Here is a 26,034-nt window from a genome sequence, read left to right on the forward strand (position 1 = left end):
CAGACTGTAGGGAGGAGGTCTCCTAATCCCACTGTTTCATCCACATCATCCACAATGTTCGATGAGATATGTCAAACAAAAACAAAAACATATGATGTGATCTTATTATCGTTACCCGACCGTTAAAATCTAACTGTCACTAATCTATTATAATAAAGCAGAACCCAAAAGTTCCCCCAAGCAAAAGAGTGGGCGGCAGTTCACATCTATAATAAGGGGCAAGTAATTGTAAACGCATGCATTTTACATTTTGTTTTGAAACTGATATTTAAATGTCTTGAAACTTAAAAGGTTGATTGAAGGCTCTTCATATACTTAAACTATTATTACAAGTCATCAATACATGTGTGAATACAAAATGAATTTAATTGGGGATGACTGTTGCAATTTTCAAAACTAATATTAATTTTAAAATGAACTTTCCTATCCTATATATATGTGGAGGAAAGAGTGAAAATGAGCAGCATCCATTGCAACCACGAGGCTGCAGGGGAGAAGAATTGGTAAAGCATCCAATAAGAGGAAGAAGACATTTGGTTGAAGATTAAGGTGTGTGTTGAGGCCTACAATTGAGAATTAACTCCAAAGATGAACCATTTACAGGGGGGAGGTGAGCTGAAAAAATGAAAATCAAATGAGGTATCAAAATCTATCTATCTATCTATATCTATATATCTATATATATTATATAAAAACACAATTGCTAGCTTATTTTATATTTTTATGCTTGGCTTTAGTATAAAAATACCAACAATGCACCTTAGAGTAGTCTAGATTTATAATTTCTACCATTGACTTTTTACAGAAAATTGTATTTGTCTGAATGAAGTTTTGGGGTCTAGCGGGTGCTGGTCGTCCGATATACCTCCCAGAAGGCAAGTGCAACACTGATAGGTAATATAGTATAACCGAAATCTGTGAAAAAAATAAAATAAAATAAAGCAATCCAACTATCATTTTGATTTTCAGTAGGACAAAGGACCAAAATGCATTCAAGCATATGACTATTAGCAAGAGGAATAAACACATACAAGAGACTCAGAGTGAGAAATATGAGTATTTTAGCAATCACAAAAATGCAAATTCAAATGATTAAGTAAAATTTTCCTTGATAAGTAATATTTTATGAAGGTATCATGTAAGTATACCTGATTGCTGTTTTAAACTTATCTTGATGTAATGCCTTACATCTGACTCTAAATTGTTGTTTTGTTATGCATGTCAGCATGTGTGAGTACTTCTCTCATCAACTTCCCTGTTGAAAGAATGGAAAAGAGTCATGTTAACATATAATTCTTTTAGTAATATTGTATTCTTGAATGGACATGAAGTTATATAATTTTATGATATCCAGTGCACTTATATTATTATTGTTTTTTCTGCTACTATTTGGCTTATAATCTTGCACTGAAGTTTTTTACAGAATATTTTATTTGGCTTCTAATCAGTAGTTTTGAAGGGAAGAGTAGTGTATAAACAAGTGGTAATGTGTGCTGATATCTTTCCCCAGAAATCAAACATAAAACACAAGTAAAACAGTTGTTATATTATAGACCGCGGTGCATAATCAATTATGCACCGCGGCCCATATACGGCGCCGTTTCTTTAAGTAAAGAAATGGCCCGCCGTTAGAGTTAACGGAGTCCGTTTGTTTGGTGTATTAAACACCAACTGACACTACAGTATATCCAAACCGACACTGCAGTTATATCAAAATGATACTGTAGTTATAGTGAAATGAAACTGCAGTGTATATAAACTGAAACTGAATAACATTTCACATATTTGAGTGTATATTATACAATGAAGCTGTAATTATATCAAAATGATCATGTAGTTGTGTTTTAATAAAACTATAGTGTATATAAAATAAAATTAAATAACATTTTCACATATTTGAGTCTATAAATATCGAATGAAACTATAGTTATATCGAAATGAAACTGTAGTTGTGTTCAACTGAAACTGCAGTGTATACAAAATGACACTGAATAACAGAGTTACTTTTTGTAAAAGGGTGTGAAACGGCGGAAATAAACACTGTTAATTTTCATTTAAAAAAAAAGACGCGCGGTGCATAATCGATTATGCACCGCGGTGCATAATATAATTTGCCCAAGTAAAACAATGCAAGAAAGAGTATACACAATGAAAAAGGAAACAATTACTTGGTCTCAGTAAAATCCAATCATTTTTAATGTAGTTTCATCACGGGGTCTATTTTAATCTTCTCAAGTAAATTACTTCACATATCACTAAAAAATATGCAGTAAGAATTGACTTCTCAGACAATTAATGTAATACTTGATTTTAAACAAAAAAAAAAAAAAACAAAAAAAAAAAAAAAAAAAAAACAACAACAACAACAACTTCACTTTGGAGTATCTTCTTGCATGTTTAAAAAAATTAAATAAACATGATGAGAATATAAGGATTAATCCGGTTTGCATTGGAAAAGAATACAGTTAGAATAAAGTGGCAGACAGAAAATAAAAGTGGAGATTACACTGCAGAAAAATGGTTGATTTCAAGAACCAATTTACACATAGATGAAAAAAGGGGATTGTATACCTGGTAGGAAGAATGAATTGATTCTCAAACGAGACTTTTGAGTCGATGGTGGAGTGCATGCCGGAGAGCAATCCGGAGATGCCAATGGCGGAGTGCGGGCTGGAGAAGCCGATGGCCGAGATTCTGAGAATGAAGGAAACGAAGAGAGGTTATCGATAGATGTAGTATTTTAGGGAGAAGCTGCTCAATAATGGATTAGGGTTATGGGTTTGCAGATTATATTTATACACAAAAACTGACATACTGTCCTAAACTACCTGTACACTAGAGAACCACTTCGGCTGTAACCACAGTTCCACAAGCCCCACCACCAACCACCGGACTACCACCATTGATGGACTCACACTATGATTAACCTACAAACTGCCAAAGCAGAGAACTGAAGACCAGAACGGAAGAAAGACGCTAATCTGGGTATAATCTGATAAAGTTTAGCGGATCACAGGTAGGACGGAGATGCAAACCCTAAGCTACGGAAGAAGCTAGAGACGGAGAGCTGCGATAAATGCTTGGAGTGGAAAATGAAGAAGGCGAAGCGTTTTGCGTATTTTAAAATTAGACATACGGGCTGAGCTTTAATTCAGGTTTTGTTGGGCTTTAAAATATGTTGGGCCTAATATAAAATTTAAATTATGTACCTATTTTGGGTTGGATCAAAATATAAAATGTTAAGAGGCTAGAAAGTGTATATTAATTTGTGTTGTTTGTATAATGACTTTAATAATACAAATAAATAAGTTTATATATATATATATATATATATATATATATATATATATATAATTTATTTATTTATTTACTTATCTTATTTATCAATGTGTATGTTTATTATTTGAAATATGTATTAATTGTAGTTTGTGTATTGTATTTTTTTTTAAGTATTACATGTTATATCCAACCTGCAAGAAGTGATAGTTGTCATTCATCATCAAATGGTAATAAATAAAAATACTTCTTTATCTATTATAACATTACAAATAAATCTTTAATATTTAACAATACTAAGTATGGTTTTAAAGAAAGAAATGTAAACAACAAAACAAATTAGCATCAAAAGTCACAAGGCAATGGCCGGAAAAATGACGAAGGTGGTGGCTTACACCGTAGCCGCCGCCTTCGTCATCCTCCTACTCTCACAAGATCATAATAAGCTATTTCGCAAAGATTACAGCCCACGCGGGCTGAGCCGCCGTCTCCGCACCCAGGGGCCGGCTCCCCCCATTTTCGACCCCATCGTTGCCCGGAGGAAAGGATTGGCGAATCCTGAGAAATCCGAGGACGATGATCGTTACTTTAATTATAAAGGCAGGTTGGACACTGGGCTAAGGTTGATGGTCTTGTTCCCCATTTTAGACAGAGATCCCTGCGACGGATTCGTGGATGTTAAGGAACTCGAATACTGGAACACCCAACAGGCCATTAGCCGCCTGAATTATAGGACGCATAGAGAATTGTTGTTGCGCGACAAGGATGGCGATGGATCCATTTCGTTCTATGAATACTTCCCTCAATTCACAGATGAAGATATAGGTACATACTTATTACGTGATTTCATTTTTTTCTTTTTTCAAGAATTCATGTTCTCTTATGATGTTTAACAAGATCCGATTTCAAACAGAGAGAAACGAAACTGGGCATGGAGACGCCGGATGGTGGATGATACAGTTCAAGAACGCTGATGTTGATCGGAATGGAACTCTCAACCTTTACGAATTCAGAGAGTAATGTCACCATTAGACCCTTTTTGCCCTGCCTCGTAGTATTTGTGGAGGTAGTAAATTAGGGTGATTTAATTACCCTCATTACTCATTAGATGGGAAGACTGATGTCCCGTGCCCACTAGGAACGAACGCACCACATTAGATGTGTCTCTCACGTCGGTTATCAGGTTCAGGCTGGATCCGTATCCTTATCCATAATTTGTTACGAAGTACTTAAAGAACCAATTGAACTATCTGTGCAGATTCCTTTTACCCTCTATCATTTTGTCCACAAAAGGCGAAATCCCCCCACCACACTCCTGCTCGACAGGATTTGTGGAGGTAATAAATAATAAATCAATATGATTTAGTGACCCATTATGTGGGAGGACTCACACACTAGAACTTCGAAACTTGATCATGTGTTTTTACCCACAATTTGCTATATAGGAACTAACTAAGCTACTCGGACTAACTCTCTTTACCCTTTACCTTTTTGCTTATGTTAAATGCCAATATGCCATGCATGCTGTTTAATCCATTATTGGGATTGGATCCAAATTGCTTTGCAGTTTTCTGCATCCAGAAGACAGCAGAAACGACAACATCAGGAGATGGTTGTTGACGGAGAAGTTAAGGTCAGTTTGGTTTCTCCAATGTTGTTGTATTGTCCAGTAGGTAACGTCATTATAATGGATCAAAATTCTGATACAATAATAATCATAACAGGCAGATGGATGTTAACAAAGATCAGAAGCTCTGTCTGCTGGAATTTGAGAGAGGAGCTTATGAAACCTACAAGACTTACAAGGAATTCGAAACCGGTGGCATAGATGTGCCCTCAGTCGAAGAAACATTCACACTCCTCGATGCTGACAAGGACAGGTATAAGAATTATGAGACTGAACACATCATTCAATTTCCTGTCTGTCTATCTTTCTATCTATGTCCTGATCATTTGCTCATGTTTCTGTTCCCAGTTTTTTGAGAGTGGAAGAACTGAAACCCATATTTCATTACTTGGACCCCGGAGAGTTGTCATATGCTAGATATTACACCACTTATCTCATCCGGGAGGTAAGCCAATTAAAGCTCCCCCGATATCATGATTTAGAGCGTATTATGTTGCAACTTTACAATGTACGTGTGCACAACAACTTGCAGGCCGCTGACAACAATGATGGAAAGCTAACGCTAGACGAGATGATGAATCATGATACCTTGTTCTATGATACCATCTATGACAATGGGAAGGATGAGGACGATATATACCATGATGAGCTTTGATCTTCATTGGAGAATACAATCTCAATCTTGTGCTCGTACGTCCTTCCTAGTTGTTCAGACAGGCTACTGCAGGCAGGCCAAACAGGATCTATCGGAGGAGGAAATGTTGTTTCTTTCTGCATGCATATGTTCTTGGTGCTTGTATTGTCTAATAGCAAGTATACTAAAACCATACTGATAGGATAGGAGAGAAGGGTGGAAGCAGAGGGCTTGTACAGGGACAGTGGAGAGGGATGGGACCTGCTGGGTTACGTTGTTGGGTTGAAGAAAGAAATCCTCAACAAACTTCAGTTTTTCTTGTTTATATTACTTTTAGAATTTAATTTTGTCAGGACCAAATTGTAGAGGGAGCATGCTTTAGTTTTTTTTGTTTGTTTTTACTTGCTTTTTTTACTTACTATTAAATTTGTTAATTTGCAAGATGTGAATAGATGGTTCAATTGTTAGCCTCTAATAGAGACATAGCTTGAATCTACTGATCAAGTATTAGATTTGTTGAAAGCGATCACCACCTGTCAGTTGGGTTGGCGGGTGATGAAAGCCAACAAATTTAGACAACAACATGTGATACTCTTTAGTTTTCTTTTTCTTTTTCTTTTTTTATTTTAAAAAAAAAATGAAATTGCAACGATTTTGTTGTTGATGAATGATATTTTTATTGAGTTGGGGAGTTCAATTAGGAAAATCATTAGATAGGAGAAAAACATGTATGAATCAAATGGGAATTGTTCTATGTGTACCCTAAGAATAGTGCTGGGATTTCAAAAGGGGGAAAATTGAGGTAGTTTACTTGAGAAGGAAAAACTACTTGGAGCAACGCCTATTCTATTTTCCTATTTTTCAACAACATGCCCAAGGAGATGGCGTTTTTGGTTCCTTTTATTTAACTAAAAATCACATTTTGTGTATTCTTTTCGTATTTGTACAAGAGTTTATAATAAATAAAAAAAAATAACATTATTAAGTAATGATTGCGGAGGCGTTATTGGTTCTTTGTGTTTCACTAGGTTGAGAAAGTATATGAACAGATACTACAATGTAATAGAGCCAGTAGCTTTCAAAAAAAAAAAAAAAAAGTAATGATTGCAGTAATCTTAACTATAATAAACTAATAAAGCGGTATGGTCGGGTGAAAAGAGAAGGAAAAATAAATGGGTTGCATTTAATTTCGTCCAAGCATTGGTTCTGCCAATGCTATTAAATTATCGTCCAAAATTAATTTAAAAAATGGTAGTATTGAGATATTTTACGCCACTGCTTATGTGAAAGGGAAGAGTATTAATTGCAGCCCTATATTAATTGCCGCAAGTCCGCAACACGTTTGTTTAATCTAGGGCTGCTGTTTAAAAATTCGAATCGATCGTATAGAATCGAAACACCGTTTAATATTCTAGGAATTAATGTACCTAAAGAACTCTTACACCATCTACCAAGTAATGCCTATATAATATAGAGCTAATTAGCGAAAACAAACAATAGCAACTACAGAAATTCCTTTGAAGTTCAGAATTCTCTTCCAGATTGGGTTTGTACTTTCTTGCTCGTGATTTGTCAAACCTTCAAAAACAAGAGCTGGAAAGGAAAGGTTTCTCTAATAGTCCTCTTCTATGAGGAAGAGGTACATGTCATTACCTACATTATTCTGCATAAATATTGTTTTTAAAGGTCAGTATATACAAAAATTAATAATGTAGGATATGTAAACTGCTTATCAATATGGCACTATTATACATGCTCCTTCTTTGGTTTAACTTTTAGAAAAGCCCGTTTGGTTCACGGAATAGGCTGGGAATGGCATAGCATTCCCAGTAATAGGCCTATTCCTTTGTTTGGTAACCATTTCTATTACCAGGAATAGTATTCCTGGTAATAGCCTATTACCTCAAATAAGGTAATAGCTATTACTAGGGCCCCTCTGGTATTAGCCTATTACTGAACGCTCGGGAATAGATTTTAGAATCTATTTTCTTTTTTACCCCTTTCTTTAACCTAATTTTTTTATCCTACATATAAATTTATCCTATTTCACCACCGTCGTTGCCACCACCACCACCACCGCCACCACCACTGCCGCCGGCACCGCCGCCGCTGCCGCCCCCACCACTGCCACCGCCACCACCGCTGCCACCACCGCCGCCGCCACCGCCACCAGAACCACCACCCAGCAGCACCACCGCCACCACCACCACAACTGTCGCCGCCCCCACCACTGCCACCGCCACCGCTACCGCCACCACCACCACTACCACCCCAGCACCACCGCCGCCGCCGCCACCACCACCACCCAGCAGCACCACTGCCACAACCGTCGCCGCCCCCACCACCACTACTACAACCGTCACTGTCACCACCACCACCGTCGCCCCCACCACTGCCACCACCACCACCACCACCCCAGCACCACCACCACCCCAGCACCACCACCACCACCATCACCACTACCACCACCACCATCGCCACCACCACCACCACCACCGCCACCGCCACCATCACATATTTATATAAGGGTATTTATGTCTTTTAAAACATATTTCATTTCTATTCCTTAAATCAACCAAACACTGTAATATAATTCCTAAAGTCTATTCCTTCCGCGAACCAAACAATAGAATACAATTCATATTCTATTCCTTGCATATTCCATTCCTTATGGAATAGCATTCCTATTACCTCAAAATTCATTCCGTGAACCAAACGTGCTGTTAGAGAAATAATAAGCCTCCATCAGAGATCATGGCATTGGTTGGGATGCCTATGCTATTCAGAATTGCAGCAAGGAAGGAGCAGTTCGTGAACCTTCATAATGCATTCCCTGTACAAGAATACAGAATGACCAGAACTTGGTGGCTCAACATAGCCCATAACTCCTAAATGCCCAGGACAAGCACTTGACTTCTGAAGTGCAGCCAAATGAGGGAGATGATGACTTTGATGAGGTAAAATTTTAGCAACCAACATTTTTGTGTGATAAAATCATGGTTTTAATGAAAAATCAATATGTAGTTACATGGGTGGTTTTCAATTTAGGGTTTTCTAAGTGTGAAGCTGACAGTCTAATAACTACTCCTAAATTGACCAAATCTTTAGGGGTTACTGATTGACATGTGAAGAGGTTCCTGCGTAGGAGTCCAAGAAAGTGAAAGAGACTGGATCGAAAATAGGAAAACTATATTAGTATGGGCTGTGTGATGAAAAAGGATTTTGGCACCTCTTCTCCTATTTAAACTCTAGAAACTTTGTATGTTATATTGTCACTTCGATCATGAGCTTTTAGTGGCATGATTAACTTTGGGTATTCCTTAAAAAACAGAAAACTATATTAGTATGGGTTGTGTGATGAAAAAGGATTTTGGCACCTCTTCTCCTATTTAAACTCTAGAAACTTTGTATGTTATATTGTCACTTCGATCATGAGCTTTTAGTGGCATGATTAACTTTGGGTATTCCTTAAAAAACAAACCTAAACAATGAAGAAATCAAGCTGGACAAATTTAAGGATTTCTTATATATTAACTTTTGTATTTTTTTTCTGGATTAACCGCAATTCTTTTTTTAAGATGAAGCTTAGGGACCTATCGGCTTAATAGGTTCTTTTAAGGATGTAGAAGAGATTGTTACTATAGTTGTCACCCGTTGTCTTTTAGATGTGTTTTCCTCATCTAAGAAGTCTTCTAAGAAAGTGAATAATCTACTTTTTACTGTTCATTCTCTATTTTTTTTCCTATTTATTGATATTTTTCAATCACCCTAGCCTCAGCCAATTGTTAGCAGCTTCAAATGTTAAAAGGTTTGCTAAATTGTCTAATAACTGGAGTTTTTTCAAAGTATTAACTATTATCTTTTAAATTGATTTTTTTCAAGTTCAAGGTCTGGAAAGCTAATTCTCATTATGGAAATTAAACATAAGTTATGAAGGTACAGAGCATCTTTGCATAAAGATGCTATGCAGAGATGGTCTGGAAAGCTAATTCTCATTATGGAAAACTATATCTTTGCATAGCATCTTTAGAATCTGTAATTCAATTTAATTTCCAATACACTGTAATTTCTAAGTTGTATTTAAGTTTTAACTACTTCAATTTTAGCATCTTTAGAATATGTAATTCTATTCTATTTTTTGGCAAATATAAACAAGCAAGCAAAGAACATGGAAACAAATGCAAAAAACCAGCAATCAAACATATAGCTCAATTAAAAACATCAATTTAGACATAAAAATAAAAATAATTATCCTAAATTACAACTAACATACATTAGACGTCAAAAACAAATATCTCACATATATAATATATTTTAAAAAAAAAAGTCAGAATTAAAAATTAAAAAAAAAAAAAAAAAAGAATACCAACCTTCCAATAAATATTTAAAGGGCCATTGCCATACTATTGCATTTCCACCCGTCCAGATTAGAGAATGTCCAGAGTTATGATTCCTGTAATAAATACAGTTAATGATAATAATTTGACATCCAATTAAACACATGGAAATCTAATGACTTACAAACTACTAATATACTCACCTCTAATGTTACAATTTGCATTATGTTATAAATATATTCAATGGACATTTATTTGTAACGGACATAACGGATGATTTTATGGCTCATTATGTTTATTTATGTCCTTTTGTATTAGTTATATATGGAAGTGTATTTTCATGTATCAGACAGCAGATGATGAACACACAGATGAATGAAGAGACTATCCTCCTTTCTCCCTCATGTCTCTATTCTCTATTCTTTTCCTACTTTAACACGTTATCAGCACATTGATGTTCTAACCATCCTAGGTGAACCAATTACGATAATGTTTTTGGCTTCAAACCCAAATCCTAAACCGCCCCAGACTCGTCGCCATCATCAGGGTAACAATCGGAGCCATCCAATTGAGCTCCGTCGATCATCCGTCGTGCGTACGTCACAATGGTTCTGTCAAGGACTGCCGTCGCGACTGTCGCATCCGTCCACTCCACGTTCGCCTCCGGATATGTCAGGATGTCGCTTCCCCGAAGGAGGCGGCGTACCAGATCATATACGATGAGCATCCAGATGAATTTCAAGAACTGTTCTCGCAAGTCGGTGATGCGGACAAATTGTTGAAGAAGGATTATTTCCGACAAAAGGTCGTTGGAGCCCAAGTACGAGAAGAACAACGACGTGTTCACCAAAATGGGAAACGGCAGGCCACGGCTCCAAGGCCATCGGATGCGTTCTCCGCAATCGCGACTATCGCAACTTCGTCGGAGGCGATCCGGCTGCCTCTTGTTGGTGGTGGACGATCGGCTTTGACTGGATGATCCTCCGTCTCAGTGGCTTTCCAACGGGACCAACAGCATGACGATCGGGGACCTTGTGAGACTTCGCAAGTTGCGACTGCCCCGGCGTCTCTTTCTGCTTCGACGATGATGATTGGACAGCCGGATGATCGAGGGCTCCTTCTACGGATCAGTGCCAGAAGCCGCCATCCTGGCGAACTGGTTTGGTGGATGACGGTGAAGCAGGCTGTTCATGGCATCCGCGAAATCCTGGCGGCGGTCTCTTACATCCTTTGCTCTACATTCTCTATCTGAAAATAACGCCAAGATGCTCGTATGATGTTAAGTTCAGCATCTACTCGATCAATCACATGCTGGCGCAAATGGTCACCTTTTTCGGAGATCTGTTCGGCTCAAAGGCTCCGCCTTATTGAGACGATCATGGAATGGGATCGATCGCCTTCAGGCTCTGCCGAGACCAGACCGACCGACCAGAGGAGGCTCCGCAACCGGACTTCGCAGTTCGGTGACCAGATCGGTCGCGTCGCAGCGGGTGGACCTACCTGCGACGGGAACGGCAGCAGGCTTGCGGTGGTTCTCCTCCGATCTCCGGATGCCTCATGCTGATTCTCAGAGCAACAAACATATTCTGCAAAAGTCTCCCTGCTCTAATGGTTGTAGACAGCAACCGCACCGCGACGACCAACCGTTTTTTCACTCTGCGCTAATCCCGTCTTTCACCGATCGCGCCATCCACCGTCGCATCTCTCCAGCACCAGCAACCTCGGATCTCTTATCCTACGATGGTAAGGGAGTTGGAGAACATAACTGGAAGGGAGGCTCTAGAGAGAAGCAGCAGAGGCAGCTCCGTCGTTGAAAACGAAGGAGGTGTCATTTGCCAGGGTACCAGGAAGCAGAGATAATGGTGACCAACAGAGAACGAAGGGATTCTTGAAGCTGGTAATTGAGAGGGTTTTTGTTGTCCCTCTGGAAAGCACAAGCAAAGTTGAGATTGTGGAAATGTAGAAAATGATGCAGTAGCCCAAACTGGAAACAGACAGCCTATATGCACTCAAGGTGTTTGTGAAAGTGTCACAATGTCAAAACCTGAAAACAGGCTCAACGTTGATTTTGGATGAAAGTGAGATAAGTGCTTCTATCCCTTTTAATACATACATATATATGATCGAGTTTAATTTTGCAGATAAAAGCATATATATGTATTCATTTTCAATTGTTGAAGATGATGCCAATACATTATCTATTATTATTGTTATTGGTAATTGGCCTTAATTACATATACATAGTATGTATATACTGTATGCATGCATGTCTCTATGTGTGTTTCTTTATATGCACAAATCTATTCATAAGAGATTAGTCTAGAGAAACCGGTATTATTGGTTTAATTCAATATGTCAACTTGTTTGGCTTTAGAATTGTCATATGCTTGATACTGCTTGTAATTGCAGTTTGGAGGCTTTCATGGTTAATTGATCGGCAGCTTAATGATTAAACCATTGTTATTCTCATTTTAGCTCTCTTCATATTTGATGATAAAGATTTTTCTTAAATCTTAATGGGAACTTGCATAAATGCATGTAATATTTGCCTAGAAATGAAGCACTTATTATATGATATGATTGTCCCTGAAGGATCGTCTTGATCAAAATTCTAAACATAGCATTGCCCAGAAGGCAACAAGTCATGGCACAAATTAAAAATAACAGTACTAGTGCGGTTTCCCCAATGTAAAATTGGCTTTGTATTGTTTTAAAAGTTAATTGATGGTGCTAATTTGTTATACAAATTATTTCACATGAGTCTTTGGCATTGAAATAGATCTCAAATCTAAGTATTTAAACGAAATGATAATACCTAATTTTTTTAATATGGTTTTGCCCAGAAGGTAAACCAAAAGCACTAATTTATCTGTCACTCGTTATCTTGCCCGTCAGTTATGATTGTCACATTGTACTCCAGTAGTAGTACATGACAAAATTATGCTAAGTGTTTGGTCATTGGGCTATTTTTTTTTAATAAGGTCTGGAAGACCCTGAATGTGGATTGATCTTTAAAGTGACTAATGACTCATGAATGAAGTTTGAAACTTCTATTTCTAATGCTATATGCTACTCTCCGAAAGTCAAAATTGACTCACATCATGCTGGTTTGCCTGAAGCAAACAAATTGTGAATATTTTTTTACACATAGTAATCACTGCCTGAAAATTCTGATGGCGCAGTTTGAAAATTAAATTCGTGAAAAATACTTGTTGAACTCCTTTTGGCATAAATTTTTTTCTGGAGAACCTAGACTCGTGATATTTGATGTCTGTGAAAATATTTTGTTAAAAATATGCTTTGGTTATTCCAGAAAAAATTGTAAAGTTTTGGCAGTGTGCTGCCAATTATTTTTCTGCCTGAAGCAATGTTGTGAAAAATTTCAGAAAAAATACTTCCACACCTTGGATTGACATGAAAATTTTTATGTACGTTCTAGACTTACTGAACTACATATCTGCCAAATTTTGTGTCAAAATGTGCTACCGTTTTCCCCAAGAAAATTCTGCAATCCAGGTCAAAATTCTGAAAATTTTCTGCCGTTTTCAGCTTGTATATCTTGCTATTTTGTGATGTTTTCATGCTAATATGAAACTATGAAATAAAATGAGAACTTGCTTGGAAAAGTTCTATTTTTGACTCCCCGAAATAGGAATGAATGGGCCCGGCAGCGAACATGTGCTCATTATTCTTCGGCGAACGGTACTTCTCTCTTTTTTCTAATTTATGAATTAAGAAACAATATCTCTTGTCATGTCATGCCTTGTGTGTACCAAACATAATACTCTTTATTTAATGGATGTGCATGACTCAATTGAGAGTTTGGTGTCCAAGACATAAGGGACAATTATATCACATGTTGCATGTGCTTATCTTTAATTGACAACATTTAGCATATAATCTCTTGATTATGTTCACATAAGAGATTTTGTTATTTATCTTGTTGGCAATTTATGATTTGCTATAGGCCATAGCTATTGAAATTCATCACACAACTTATAAGTGAGGCAATATCATGAATTCTCAATATGGTTAGGTTGCACCTATCATTGCTAAACCTTAGCTTGCATGTGATAATAGTTAAAGGCTATGACTTGTTTACAATGCTAGTTTCTGCTATAGAAACTCTTTGACATGAGATTTGGGCATATGATATTTAAATTTATAGCCCTCATTATTTTGTATATTTATTTGCCCAGAAGGTAGATTAAGGATTTTAATTCTCTAAGTCATCCCCATTCTTTTAGGATGAACCTTTTAGGATGAATCGTGACAATGAATTCTTGACCAAAAATGGTCAACCTATCCCATCAATCCCCGAAGGATTGCTTGACGTTACTATGAGTCAAGTTTTTTTTACTAAGTCTAACATACTGCAGATCACAAATCAATCCCTCAAGGATTGCTATACCCCCTTTTTCACCTAGTACGTGGTTTCAAAAGTAACATTTCCCTATCTGCGTTATTTTATTTGCGCAGTCTATTTTATATCACCACCACAACGTACCTCTAAAAGGGCTATCAAAGAAACCTCCGTCTATTGATTAAATACCGAAAGCCCATGATAGGGTATCAATACATATAATTAGGTACGTTGACTGCATTCCTAATGAAGATTGTTTCTCGGCATTAGGGGGAGATAATATACTACTCCGTAGCTTTTGGAATGCCAAGAAATTTCATAAGAATAAAAACATCTTCACTATTTAAATCCATGTACTAGTTAGATTGAACTGGAAGTTCAAAAGATAATCTATTTGCGATTTTAGCAAATAATCTGCCAAAAACATACCTATTGATCATAATGATCATAAAAGAAGTGACTAGGTCCTATTTCCTTGGACCAAACATATCTATCGATACTCCTTGACACCAGAAGTGTAGGAGATCTATCGGTGAAAGAAATATGGATCGTAATACTAGATCTAGTAAAGAAATATTGTCACTCTTGAAATAGCTTGAATAATTATGTCCTGCAGACATTCGTCCAGATGACGAAAAACCCTAGTAAGACTTATAGGTGCACCAAACAAACGTAATACTAGGGATGCGGAACGACCAGATCAAAATATCTTTGGGAAATGTCTAGAATCTGGTTGTTTTAGAAATTGCCATTACTTTTACAAATATGGGAGTTTTACAAAAATGTTATAGTTGTCGACAACACAATTGCCATTGCTCGTTATATGATAATCTGGATCCAGAGTTAGGCACCAGAAGTGCCATGACTATTTAATATATAAAGGAGCAATTAAGGCATAGCTCGACTCGCTAAAATGGATAAATTCTCTTTATAACAATACACCATTTGAGCGTTAACCCTGAAGGTTACAAATAAGTGTGTGCATGAAAGAGAAATAAGAATAATGAGGTGATGAAGCGAGTTTGTAGCCTATGGGTTCACGCAGAGACCCTTAATTGTTTTTAATCAAATATACTCTCCCACGGTAAATGGCATTAAGTTCCGCTACATAATACAATTGGCAGAATAATAAATTTAGATATGCAGTTAAATTTATTTTGAGAAATCCCTGATGGATTTATAATTCCCGAAATGAGAATTTATGTGTCATTATTTACTCTTTAAAGGGTTGCGAATGGAGTTAATATCCTCATTGAAGGAATAATATGTACCATTGTGTGCTCGATAAAGGGTTGATAATGAACTTATTTATTATTTATTATCTCAGTCAAGATTGATGGTGTAAACATCAATGAAATATATAAAGAGCTTGATAATGTCAGTTCATGTTTAAAGACTGAGACTTTTTGAAATAAAAAGCTTGTGAAAGCTATAAGTATTATCTCGACTTGAAGATCGAGTTTTTCTTTGAAGATTTTTTTATATATACCAGTCAGCCTACATCTAAAAATGTTTTTTCACATGTCTATATGCATATAAGTGTCACGTTTTTATCAAACTAAAGGTTGCCTAATAATCTCTTGAAGTAGATAAGGAACCTTTTTGGACTCGAAATCCCTTACTTCATTATCGTTGGAGCACCATTATAGAACCAGAAGTTCTATAATCGCAACATATTTGCGATGAAATTGCTAGCAAAATCTAGTGCTCCCCCTACAAATGAAGTACTTGAATAATGATTAACATATCCTCCGGTATCTTTGAGATACAAAGACATGACATTTATGTAAGAAACCATGATACGGTTTTAATAGGCTACTTGGGTACTGGCTGTTTTGTTTGATCCCCGCAATGCCAAGTCCAAACTGGTTATACAATGAATTTCTCTAAATGTTCAAAATGAGGACAATAACACTTGTGTTGCACAAATGTTATATGAGCTCTAGAAGAGCCATGAGATTATTGTACACTACTCTAGTGACAATCCAGAAGATTTGTCCAATCCATCCCTTCAAATTTTGAAATATATGTAGAACTTGAAGATTGTTATCTTCAGGGGGAGACGGGAAGTACATTTACTTGAATCAATCCGGAAGATTGAACGTAAAATTCTGAAGATTAAGTCATAAAAGACTAACGATTGCGCATTATTTGCAACACATAAATGCATAAATATCATGTACTCTTTTCCTCACTAGTTTTCTCCCATTGGGTTTTCTAGTGTGGTTTTTAATGAGGCATGAGTATGATATTAATGATGTAAATGGGAAAATATTGCAAAATAAGTGCTTAAATGGACAAACCCAGAATCCTGAAGATTATGCAGTTTGCGCCCTGAAGGCTTATGGTTGTACTCTTTTTTCCTTAACTAAGTTTTTCCCACAGGGTTTTCTTAAGTTAAGGTTTTTAATGAGGCGACCAAATACAATATATGTTTTTACATATATCATGTACTCTTTTCTTCAACTAGGTTTTTCCCACGTGGTTTTCCTAGTGAAGTTTTTAATGAGGCATGAATATATATTTTATTGTACTCTTTTCTTGTCTAGGTTTTTCCCACAGGGTTTTCCTAGCAAGTTTTTAACGAGGCAAGATCATGGTCAAATAATGTCCAAGGGGGAGTGTTATAAATATATTCAATGGACATTTATTTGTAACGGACATAACGGATGATTTTATGGCTCATTATGTTTATTTATGTCCTTTTGTATTAGTTATATATGGAAGTGTATTTTCATGTATCAGACAGCAAATGATGAACACACAGATGAATGAAGAGACTATCCTCCTTTCTCCCTCATGTCTCTATTCTCTATTCTTTTCCTACTTTAACACATTATTCATTAAATTTGCAATTTAGAAACAGTGTGATCCAATTCCATCTTTATTACCTGTTAAATAAATTAGATTACAAAATATAAATACAGAATGGAATTAGTCATTCGATTAGAAAATCTGCAGAAATTAGAAATTAGAAATCAAGAAATTTAAAATCGGTTCAATATTCATCCTAAATTCTTATCGGAAATCACTAAATAAAAAATCATAAACCACACTTACCTTTTCGTAGATCTTCCACACTTCACTCTGTATGCGTTCTGAGGAGAACGAAGCAGTAGTCCAAACACCCAGATCTGTACTTAGATCAGACATGCATGTCTTCCAACTTACAGATACATACACTTTATGAATTGTAGATGTGTGTATAGCGAAATTGAAGTCAAAATAAAGAAAATCTACCAAACAGTGAAGCTAGGTTCAAACAGCTAGGATCACGCAATTTCGAAATTAAAAAAAAAAAAAAAGGAAATGAACAACGATCGATATTCAAAATCGGATAAATGGATTACATATCTGTGCGGGATATAGCTTCAAATCGGAAATCTCCGACCCATAAATGTGTCAGAGAAGTCAACTGTGAAGGAAGTAGAAATGTGTAATGCCTACTGAGGAAGCTAAAGGAATTGGGTAGAGGCCAAAACGGCATCGTATGACATAAGGAGGAGAAGGCAGTTGGCAGGTTGTTGCGAAGGGCTTAAACGGTGTAGTTTGGATAAGTGGCGGTTGGTGACAGTTATGAAGAGGCTCCAACGGTGTCGTTTTAATAATACCAATTAATTAGCTATGTATATGGAGTGAATAATCTGTTGTAATGGCTATGCTATGAAAATTCAGATTCAGTTTCCCATCTCATCTCTCTCTTTTCTCTCTCTCTCTCTCTCTGCTCTCTTCTCTACCCTCTTCTTCTCTCATCATCTTCAACCCTAAGGCCCGTTAGATCTGGTATCAGAGCCCATGGAGGCACGAATGAAGCACCTGGAAACCATGATGGCTGACTTGAGCAGCCAGATGGAAGAACACAAAAAAGGATCTCATGAGATGATTGAACGGCTGGTAGCTCAGATGGATCTCCGGATGAGATCAATGAGACTCTTCGTCTCAATCGACCAGCTCCACCATTGATGAGTCCTGGCCCTGGAGGATCATCAGTGAACGGGGTAGGGCAAATACCTCCTGCTAGCTGCCAGCAGGAGCACCATCCCTCAGGAAGAAGGTCAGGCAAGGCACCTGCAACTACATTACAGATTGCAGGATTTGACAAGGAGGGAATGGATGAAGAGGACTCTGACAGTGAGGTTGGACTGGAAGTCAATACAGTTGGATCACTGAGAAGGAACCAACCAATCAGGCAAGGCATGGATCATTCCTTAATGAGATATAGGTATGATTTTCCTCCATTCGATTATGATCACCCTAGACTCTGGATCAGTAGGTGTGAGAGATTTCTCTTAATGACTCATATTCCTAAGGTGGAAATTATGCATGTGTTGTATGTCAACTTGACTGGGAAAGTAAGTCTCTGGTTTGAGGGGTACCTAACAGGATTAGTGAGGCCATTCCAGTGGGCTCATTTTGCAGATGCTATTTGTAGGAGATTTGGGGGTGATAGTGGTGTGGTGATGGAGGAATTTGCCAGTTTGAGGCAAAGTGGGGAAGTCCTTGAGTTCACAGATAAATTTGAAGAGTTCAAAAGCCTATTGCTACAAAAACACCCAACCTTGACAGATTCATATTTTTTGGAAGCTTACATGGCTAGACTGAAACCGAATCCAGGTGTTTTGTAAAAACTACACAACCTAAGTCCTTGGCTGATGCTGTTTGGTTTGCCAAACAATTTGAAAGAGGATTCAGAACCAGTGAGCCATTCAAAACCTTTTCCAACAATCCCAGTAAAAACACACAGATAAATGGCCCCAACCACTCCCAAACATACAGGCCGTATAACCCCAAAACTCCATATAACCCTAAACCTTCCAACAGCATGACTAATTCACTGGGAACATCAGCTTTCAACACTATGAGCAACACTGTTAAGGGTCCTGAAGGATCCAGGAACAAATCTCAGTTAAGGGAGCAAAATAAGTGATTCAAATGCTTTGAAGCCTGGCAACCTGGGCATAGGTGTAAGGGATATACTATGTACACTGTGGAGGATGGTGAATTTCAAGATGCATCTGAGGAATTAAGTCCAGAGGGACAAGACCAGGGAAGTAGTGAAAATCATGTTGATAGTCAAGCTGAAGTATCCTTCTATGCCATGATGGGGGGGGGGGGGGGGATTTAATACTATCAAGCTGATAGGATCAGTTCACAAACAACGAATAGTAATCCTAGTTGATAGTGGGAGTACCCACAGCTTCTTAGATCCCAAGCTGTTTAATCAGTTCAGGATTGAACCAGAAAAGGCTCAACCACTCTGTGTTACTGTGGCTAATGGAGAACAGTTGGTATGTGAGTCTGTGTGCAAAAGGCTGAGATGGCAAGTACAAGGAGAAGAGTTTGAAAAAGATTTCAGACTGATCAGGTTGGGGGGTTGTGATATGGTCCTTAGGATGGATTGGATAGATCAATTCACCCCTATTCAACTCCATACCAGGCCTCCTGGTATATCCTTTTACAAAGATGGCCAGAAAGTTATGTTGAGAGGGCTATCTAAGAAAGGGTGCAAGCTGCAATCAGTAACCAAGAAGGACCTTAAGAAGTGGCAGAGTTTTGGGGTCCAAGGGTTCTTGGTACAATGTGAAGAGCTAATCAAAGAAGTCTCAGAACAACAGTGTTTTGCTATTACTGTCCAGACAGAATTCTTGGAGTTGAGAGCTTTGATTCAGGAATTCCAGGATGTATTTGAGGAACCAAAAACATTACCCCCAAGGAGGACTTATGACCATTCCATACCATTAATACCAGGGGCACAACCAGTTAATAGCAGACCTTATAGGTATTCTTTTGATCAAAAGAACACCATAGAAGAAATGGTAGAAGAGATGCTTAAGGCAAGAGTCATCACAGAGAGTGTGTCACCATTTGCCTCACCTGTCTTGCTAGTGCCAAAGACGGATAACACTTTGAGGTTTTGCATTGATTTCAGGGCTCTAAACAACATTACTATTAAAAATAAGTTCCCCATACCTCTAGTGGAGGACTTGTTCTCTGAATTAGCTGGATCCAAGCACTTCACTAAGCTGGACTTGAGGGCAGGTTATCATCAAGTTAGAATGAAGGAGGGAGGGGAGTATAAGACTGCATTCAGGACCCATCAAGGCCTTTATGAGTTTAGAGTCATGCCTTTTGGCTTAACCAATGCACCATCCACTTTTCAGGCCCTAATGAACTGTGTATTCAAGCCTTTACTGAGGAGGTTTGTTCTGGTTTTTTTTTATGATATATTAATATACAGCCCTAACTTAGAGGAACACTGGGAGCACCTGAGAGAAGTTCTGATGATCATGAGGAAACACAAGTTGTTTGCTAAGCTCAGTAAGTGTTCCTTTGCAACGCATGAAGTGGAGTATCTGGGACACATCATATCTGAAGGGGAGTTACACACTGATCCTTCAAAGTTGCAGGCAGTGGCTGAGTGGCCCAAACCAGTATCTGTCAAGGGATTAAGAGGGTTCCTTGGCCTAACAGCCTGACTTCCAGAAACCCTTCATTATAGAAGCTGATGCCTGCCACAAAGGGATGGGGGCAGTCTTGATTCAAGAGGGGAAACCTATTGCATATTATAGTAAAGCCTTTGGAAATAAGCACCTAGGGCTGTCAATTTATGAGAAGGAATACATGTCTATTATCAATGCTGTGGAAAAATGGAGAGCATACTTAATGGGAAGACACTTCACTATAAGAACAGATCACCACAGCCTTAAATTCTTATTAGAGCAAAAGTTCATTACTGCTGTGCAACAAAGGGGGCTGTCTAAGCTATTGGGTGTAGAAAACTGTGTGGCAGATGCCCTTTCAAGAAGGGAAACCAATCAGGAGCCTGTAATGAACTCTATCATCAGTATTAGGCCACAGTGGATTGAAGAAGTCATTGACAGCTATGAAGGGGATGATTGGGCTCAGGACAGCTTGACAACTGCCCTAATACAACCCAATAGTGATCCTAATGTGACAGTGGTGGAAGGATTGATCAGGTATAAGGATAAAATTTACATTGGCAGCAAGGGGGATCTGAGAAACAAGTTGGTCCTGCAGTTGCATGATTCACCATTGGGTGGTCACTCTGGTCAGCAAGGGACATACCAAAGACTTAAATCATTGGGGAGGTGGAAGAACTAGTTAGGAAATGTGACATTTGTCAGAGATGTAAGGCTGAGAACATACCTTCCCCTGGATTACTACATCCTTTAGCCATTCCTAACCAAGCTTGGAAAAGAATCTCTATGGACTTTATAGAAGGATTGCCCAAGTCCCAAGGGAAGGAGGTGATCCTAGTTGTGGTAGACAGGCTCACCAAGTATAGCCACTTCATTGCCTTAGCTCATCCTTATACTGCTGAGGTGGTGGCTTTGGCATTTATGGAAAATGTTTATAAACTACATGAGTTACCTGAAGATATTGTATCTGACAGGGACAAGGTCTTCCTCAGTAGATTCTGGCAGTCAATCTTTAAGCAATTGCAGATCCAACTAAGCATGTCAACAGCTTATCACCCCCAGTCAGATGGGCAGACTGAGAGGGTAAATAGATGTTTGGAAACATATCTAAGGTGTATGGTATTCAATAGACCAAAGAGCTGGGCCAGTTGGTTGCACATGGCTGAGTATTGGTACAACACCAATTTCCATTCTTCCTTGCAATGTACACCATTCCAAGCCCTGTATGGATACCACCCTCCTATGCTGGCTTTGGGGGCTGGGCAAAGAAAGGAAGAAGGCTGGTTGGCTGAAAGAGAGGCTTTCTTGGCAGTGCTTAAAGACAATTTGAAACTGGCACAGCAGAGGATGAAACAACAAGCAGATAGGAAAAGAAGTGAGAGGGTTCTGCAAGTAGGTGATTGGGTTTATCTGAAAATCCAACCCTACAGGTAGGTTTCAGTAGCCATACGAGCTAATGTTAAACTTTCCTCCAAGTATTATGGTCCTTATCAAGTTATTGGAAAGGTGGGATCAGTGGCTTATCGTTTGGCATTACCAGCAGGAACACAGATTCATCCGGTATTTCATGTCTCTCAACTGAAAAAGAAGGTGGGAGATCAAGCCGTACCTCAACTGGAGCCTCCCCTTATTGGCCAAGGAGGTGAGGTACTAGCTCAACCAGTAGCAGTTCTGGGCAAACGCTTAATCAAGAGAAACAACAAGGTTGTCACAGAGATACTTGTGCAATGGGCTAACTTACCTGAGGAAGTTGCTACTTGGGAAGACTACTATCACATCATTAAGCAGTTTCCCACATTCGATCCTTGGGGACAAGGATCATTGGGAGGAGGGAATAATGTAATGCCCACTGAGGAAGCTAAAGGAATTGGGTAGAGGCCAAAACAACATCGTATGACATAAGGAGGAGAAGGCAGTTGGCAGGTTGTTGCGAAGGGCTTAAACGGTGTAGTTTGGATAAGTGGCGGTTGGTGACAGTTATGAAGAAGCTCCAATGGTGTCGTTTTAATAATACCAATTAATTAGCTATGTATATGGAGTGAATAATCTGTTGTAATGGCTATGCTATGAAAATTCAGATTCAGTTTCCCATCTCATCTCTCTCTTTTCTCTCTCTCTCTCTGCTCTCTTCTCTACCCTCTTCTTCTCTCCTCATCTTCAACCCTAAGGCCCGTTACAAAATGCTATCACGAAGATATGCATACAAAGATGAATAAATGCTTGAATTTTATTTTTTTTTGTTTGGTGAGATTGCATTGTTCGAACAAAGATCCCCAAAATGTGAGAAGTGAAGAAAACCTAGCTAAGAGATGAGAGCAGAGAGGTAGTTGTGACTTGTGAGTGGAGTGGAGATGTCAGTGTGTCTTAGTGAGTATATAGAGGTGGGCCGGGTCAACTGCGTGGACTCTCAATTTGGATTGAAATATGGGCCTTTATATTTGATAATGTTGGACTCATTAATTGCTCCAAATAACCGAGCCCAATATAGTTATATCCAATAATTATTGATGGTCAACACAAGTTGTATGAACCATATTTTGTATACTGTAAAATAATGTACATTCAGTATAAAAATAATGTATATTGTATTCAGAAGATGTACATTATTTTTGTACTGAGTGTACATTATATTGTATAATGTACATACAGTACAAAAATAATGTACATTTAGTATATTAAAAATGTACTTTTTGTTATGGTTCACATAACATTGTGTGGACCATGGTTCACACAATAATTTGCCCGTTATATATCTATTATCTATATGTACGTCCATACATATCCATATATGGTATTAAAATTATGAGTGTATATTGAAGAACAAAGAGCTAATATCGCCTCCACTGAAGTTCAATACCACAACCTCCCTTATAAGGGAGCAACTTAGTGTCATTGGACTACCAGGTATATATTTATTATGCTTTTTATGCTATTTTTATGCTTTATATATTTATTGAGTATGTTTTAGTATTTATAGTATATCCCCAATAAATTAGTTATTTCATAACATAACAAACATAACTTAAATACTTATAAAATTTTTTACCGTGCATCGCACGGGTAAGTTACTAGTAATTATAATAATTGAACTCAATATCAAGTTTTAGATTTTGATTGAATTCAGTAGATAGATTATTGATTCCGAATATTTTTAGTTGATGGATATATTGAAAATATATGGCCCAATAATAGGGACCCGAGTCTAGGAGTCCAAGGCCCGAGCGCCCGAGGCCCAGAATGATGGGCCTTGACCTAGTCTCACGGGCCCACTAGGAGGGCTCGACTTAGTCTTGTGGCCTACCATGACTTTAGGGGAGTTTGTTGGCTCATGTCCTGTATAAATATTGCGTTGTCTTGGCATTACAAATCATGTTCTACCTTTTGTCCTAAACTACTACTTGTAACAACATTACACCTTTGTAATAGCACTTCATACACAATTAATACAATATTAGTCCCCGTGACTATGTTCGTATCCCTATTATTGTTTAATTATATACTTGTTACATTTATTTGGGTTAATTAATCCGGACCCCCGGTTTAATTAATTCCATCATTGGTGTTCTTGTTGAGAGTGGCTGTACAAGCTCGAGTGTGCTCTCAACTTTTTGTCTAACATTACTCTACCACGATAAACTATTTTCTAATCGCAAAACATGGATCAAATCACCCTGTCCAAGAACTTGTTACTCCAGCGCAATGCGCACTATCCATGCCTATATTCTTCCGCAGCGTCTGAGTTGCATGGCCATTTTCCACTACCAGCTGTTATATTTTCCAACATGCAGAAATCAAAACTATGATCAAAGCTAATTTCCAAATAAGATCTAGGCTGACGATAGGCTTCGGGTTGCCCCAATTGCTCTTCCTCTCCTTGATATGCTTCGTTGCCGCCTCGCGCAACCGCATCGATGGTCCTCGCATCATCCTCCGATCTCTGGCTCGCCGCGGCCGGCACCAAGCCACCCGTTGTAGGCCCGAAGAATGGCGCATGATAGCATGAATCGCCGGCCATCGAAGATCTGGTCCTTAAGCAATGGCATCGTGTCCACTCCATGCCTGCCGCCAAAACTCTGCAAATCTTCAATAGGTAATACACAACCGATTTCCTGGTCTCGGCGGAAAGCTCTTCAATGACGGGGTCATGGCTTCTTCATCAGCATCTGAGCATTTTGGAACTTGTTGTTTCCTGATGGGAACATTTTGGGTCTCATTATTAATTCCCTGCTGAATCAATTCGAAAATTTGACACAATCCCCATCAGAACAACAAATTAAGGATCTCCCTCGATCTTCTTCGCGTAGTCCATGGTGACCTTGATGGCTTTTCCACGATGCGTCCGAGAGACCATCTGCCGCCCAATTTCTTGTCCTTCGCGGTATGACAGTGCTTGCTCGGATCATAAACCACAACAGCGCGGCGCTGCCTGCCTTCTGTGAGCGTGAAGCCATGGTGATTGGCTCAACTCTAAGGAGCCTCTTCGTGTCCACGCGAGCGGAAGCCGAGCCAGGTGATAAGCCGAGCGCAGCGACTTCACAGGCGCGCACCACATGTTGTCCTCAGCTCGGGCTTCGCTGCTGCAGTTTGGATCCAGCTTGACATCGGCGACCGGAAACAGCCCCAGGGGCGCTAATGGCTCAAATCCAAGATCGCGATGGGGGCGACGACGCTTCAGACCTTAACCTCAATAAACTTCTCTTATGAAGAAATTGTTGTTGTTGACGATGAGTGTGGCGAACAAACCGGAACTTCCGCCCCTTTTCCCGGGCAGTTGCGGGAGTTTCGGGTCGCATGAAGGAGGTGCGAAGTGGAGCGCTTCGATCTCTCTATCACGTATCTGCAATTATGTTACTTCAAACACAGTGTCCACGGCTTGGGAAGAATGTTGGATGAAGCATTATCATTATTCATATCACAATGCCACCGCCGGAAGTGGAGCCATCTACATCGCTCTTCGAAAGCGGCACAGCGAAGATGGCGAGACTCTTTTTGATCTGCGACAGTGCCCGCAGAGGGGGGAGGCAGTTAGACTGAAGCGGGGTTCTCTAAGGAAGCCCCGGCGTAATCGCAGCTGCAAGTTGGAATAAATCAGAATAGCAGCAATGTCTGCCATTGTGACAAATACAACTGTAGAGATTGTGTTTCTTAACAATGTTATTGGGTCTGTTTATGGGAGAATGGCAGCAATTTGGAATGCATGTGAGAGATTTCCGGGGCAAAGGCGATGATGCGTGAGGCACATCCGGCATGGAATAGTGGAACTAGTGACCGGAATATTGTGATCTCTTTGAACTCTTGATGAAACTCTAACCGCTTAGAGCCTGCTTCAAGCATTTTTTGGATCACCGTGATAACTC

The 26,034-nt window shown here is 38.7% G+C and overlaps 1 protein-coding gene and 1 long non-coding RNA gene across 3 annotated transcripts; one reads left to right on the top strand and one right to left on the bottom strand.

Annotated features, from left to right (window-relative positions):
* Positions 1-285: 285 nt before the first annotated feature.
* Positions 286-3,072, bottom strand: LOC109167383. 2 transcript variants are annotated; one of them, XR_002051835.1, is made up of 5 exons: positions 2,829-3,072; positions 2,572-2,694; positions 1,149-1,255; positions 760-915; positions 286-615 (listed from the first exon to the last, which is right to left on the bottom strand). It is a non-coding gene; the product is annotated as an uncharacterized LOC109167383 (long non-coding RNA). The 2 variants fall into 2 exon arrangements; XR_002051834.1 differs by lacking the exon at positions 286-615 and having other exon boundaries at positions 670-915.
* A 541-nt stretch (positions 3,073-3,613) lies between these two features.
* Positions 3,614-5,902, top strand: LOC109167366 (reticulocalbin-2-like). Its single transcript, XM_019316386.1, has 6 exons — positions 3,614-4,101; positions 4,190-4,292; positions 4,844-4,909; positions 5,001-5,156; positions 5,252-5,348; positions 5,436-5,902. The coding sequence occupies exons 1-6, from the start codon at positions 3,639-3,641 to the stop codon at positions 5,556-5,558; spliced, it is 1,008 nt and encodes a 335-aa protein (XP_019171931.1). The 5' UTR covers positions 3,614-3,638; the 3' UTR covers positions 5,559-5,902.
* The last annotated feature ends 20,132 nt before the right edge of the window (positions 5,903-26,034 follow it).

The sequence above is a fragment of the Ipomoea nil genome, unplaced genomic scaffold, assembly GCF_001879475.1.
Source record: "Ipomoea nil cultivar Tokyo-kokei standard unplaced genomic scaffold, Asagao_1.1 scaffold3150, whole genome shotgun sequence".
Taxonomy (NCBI): domain Eukaryota; kingdom Viridiplantae; phylum Streptophyta; class Magnoliopsida; order Solanales; family Convolvulaceae; genus Ipomoea; species Ipomoea nil.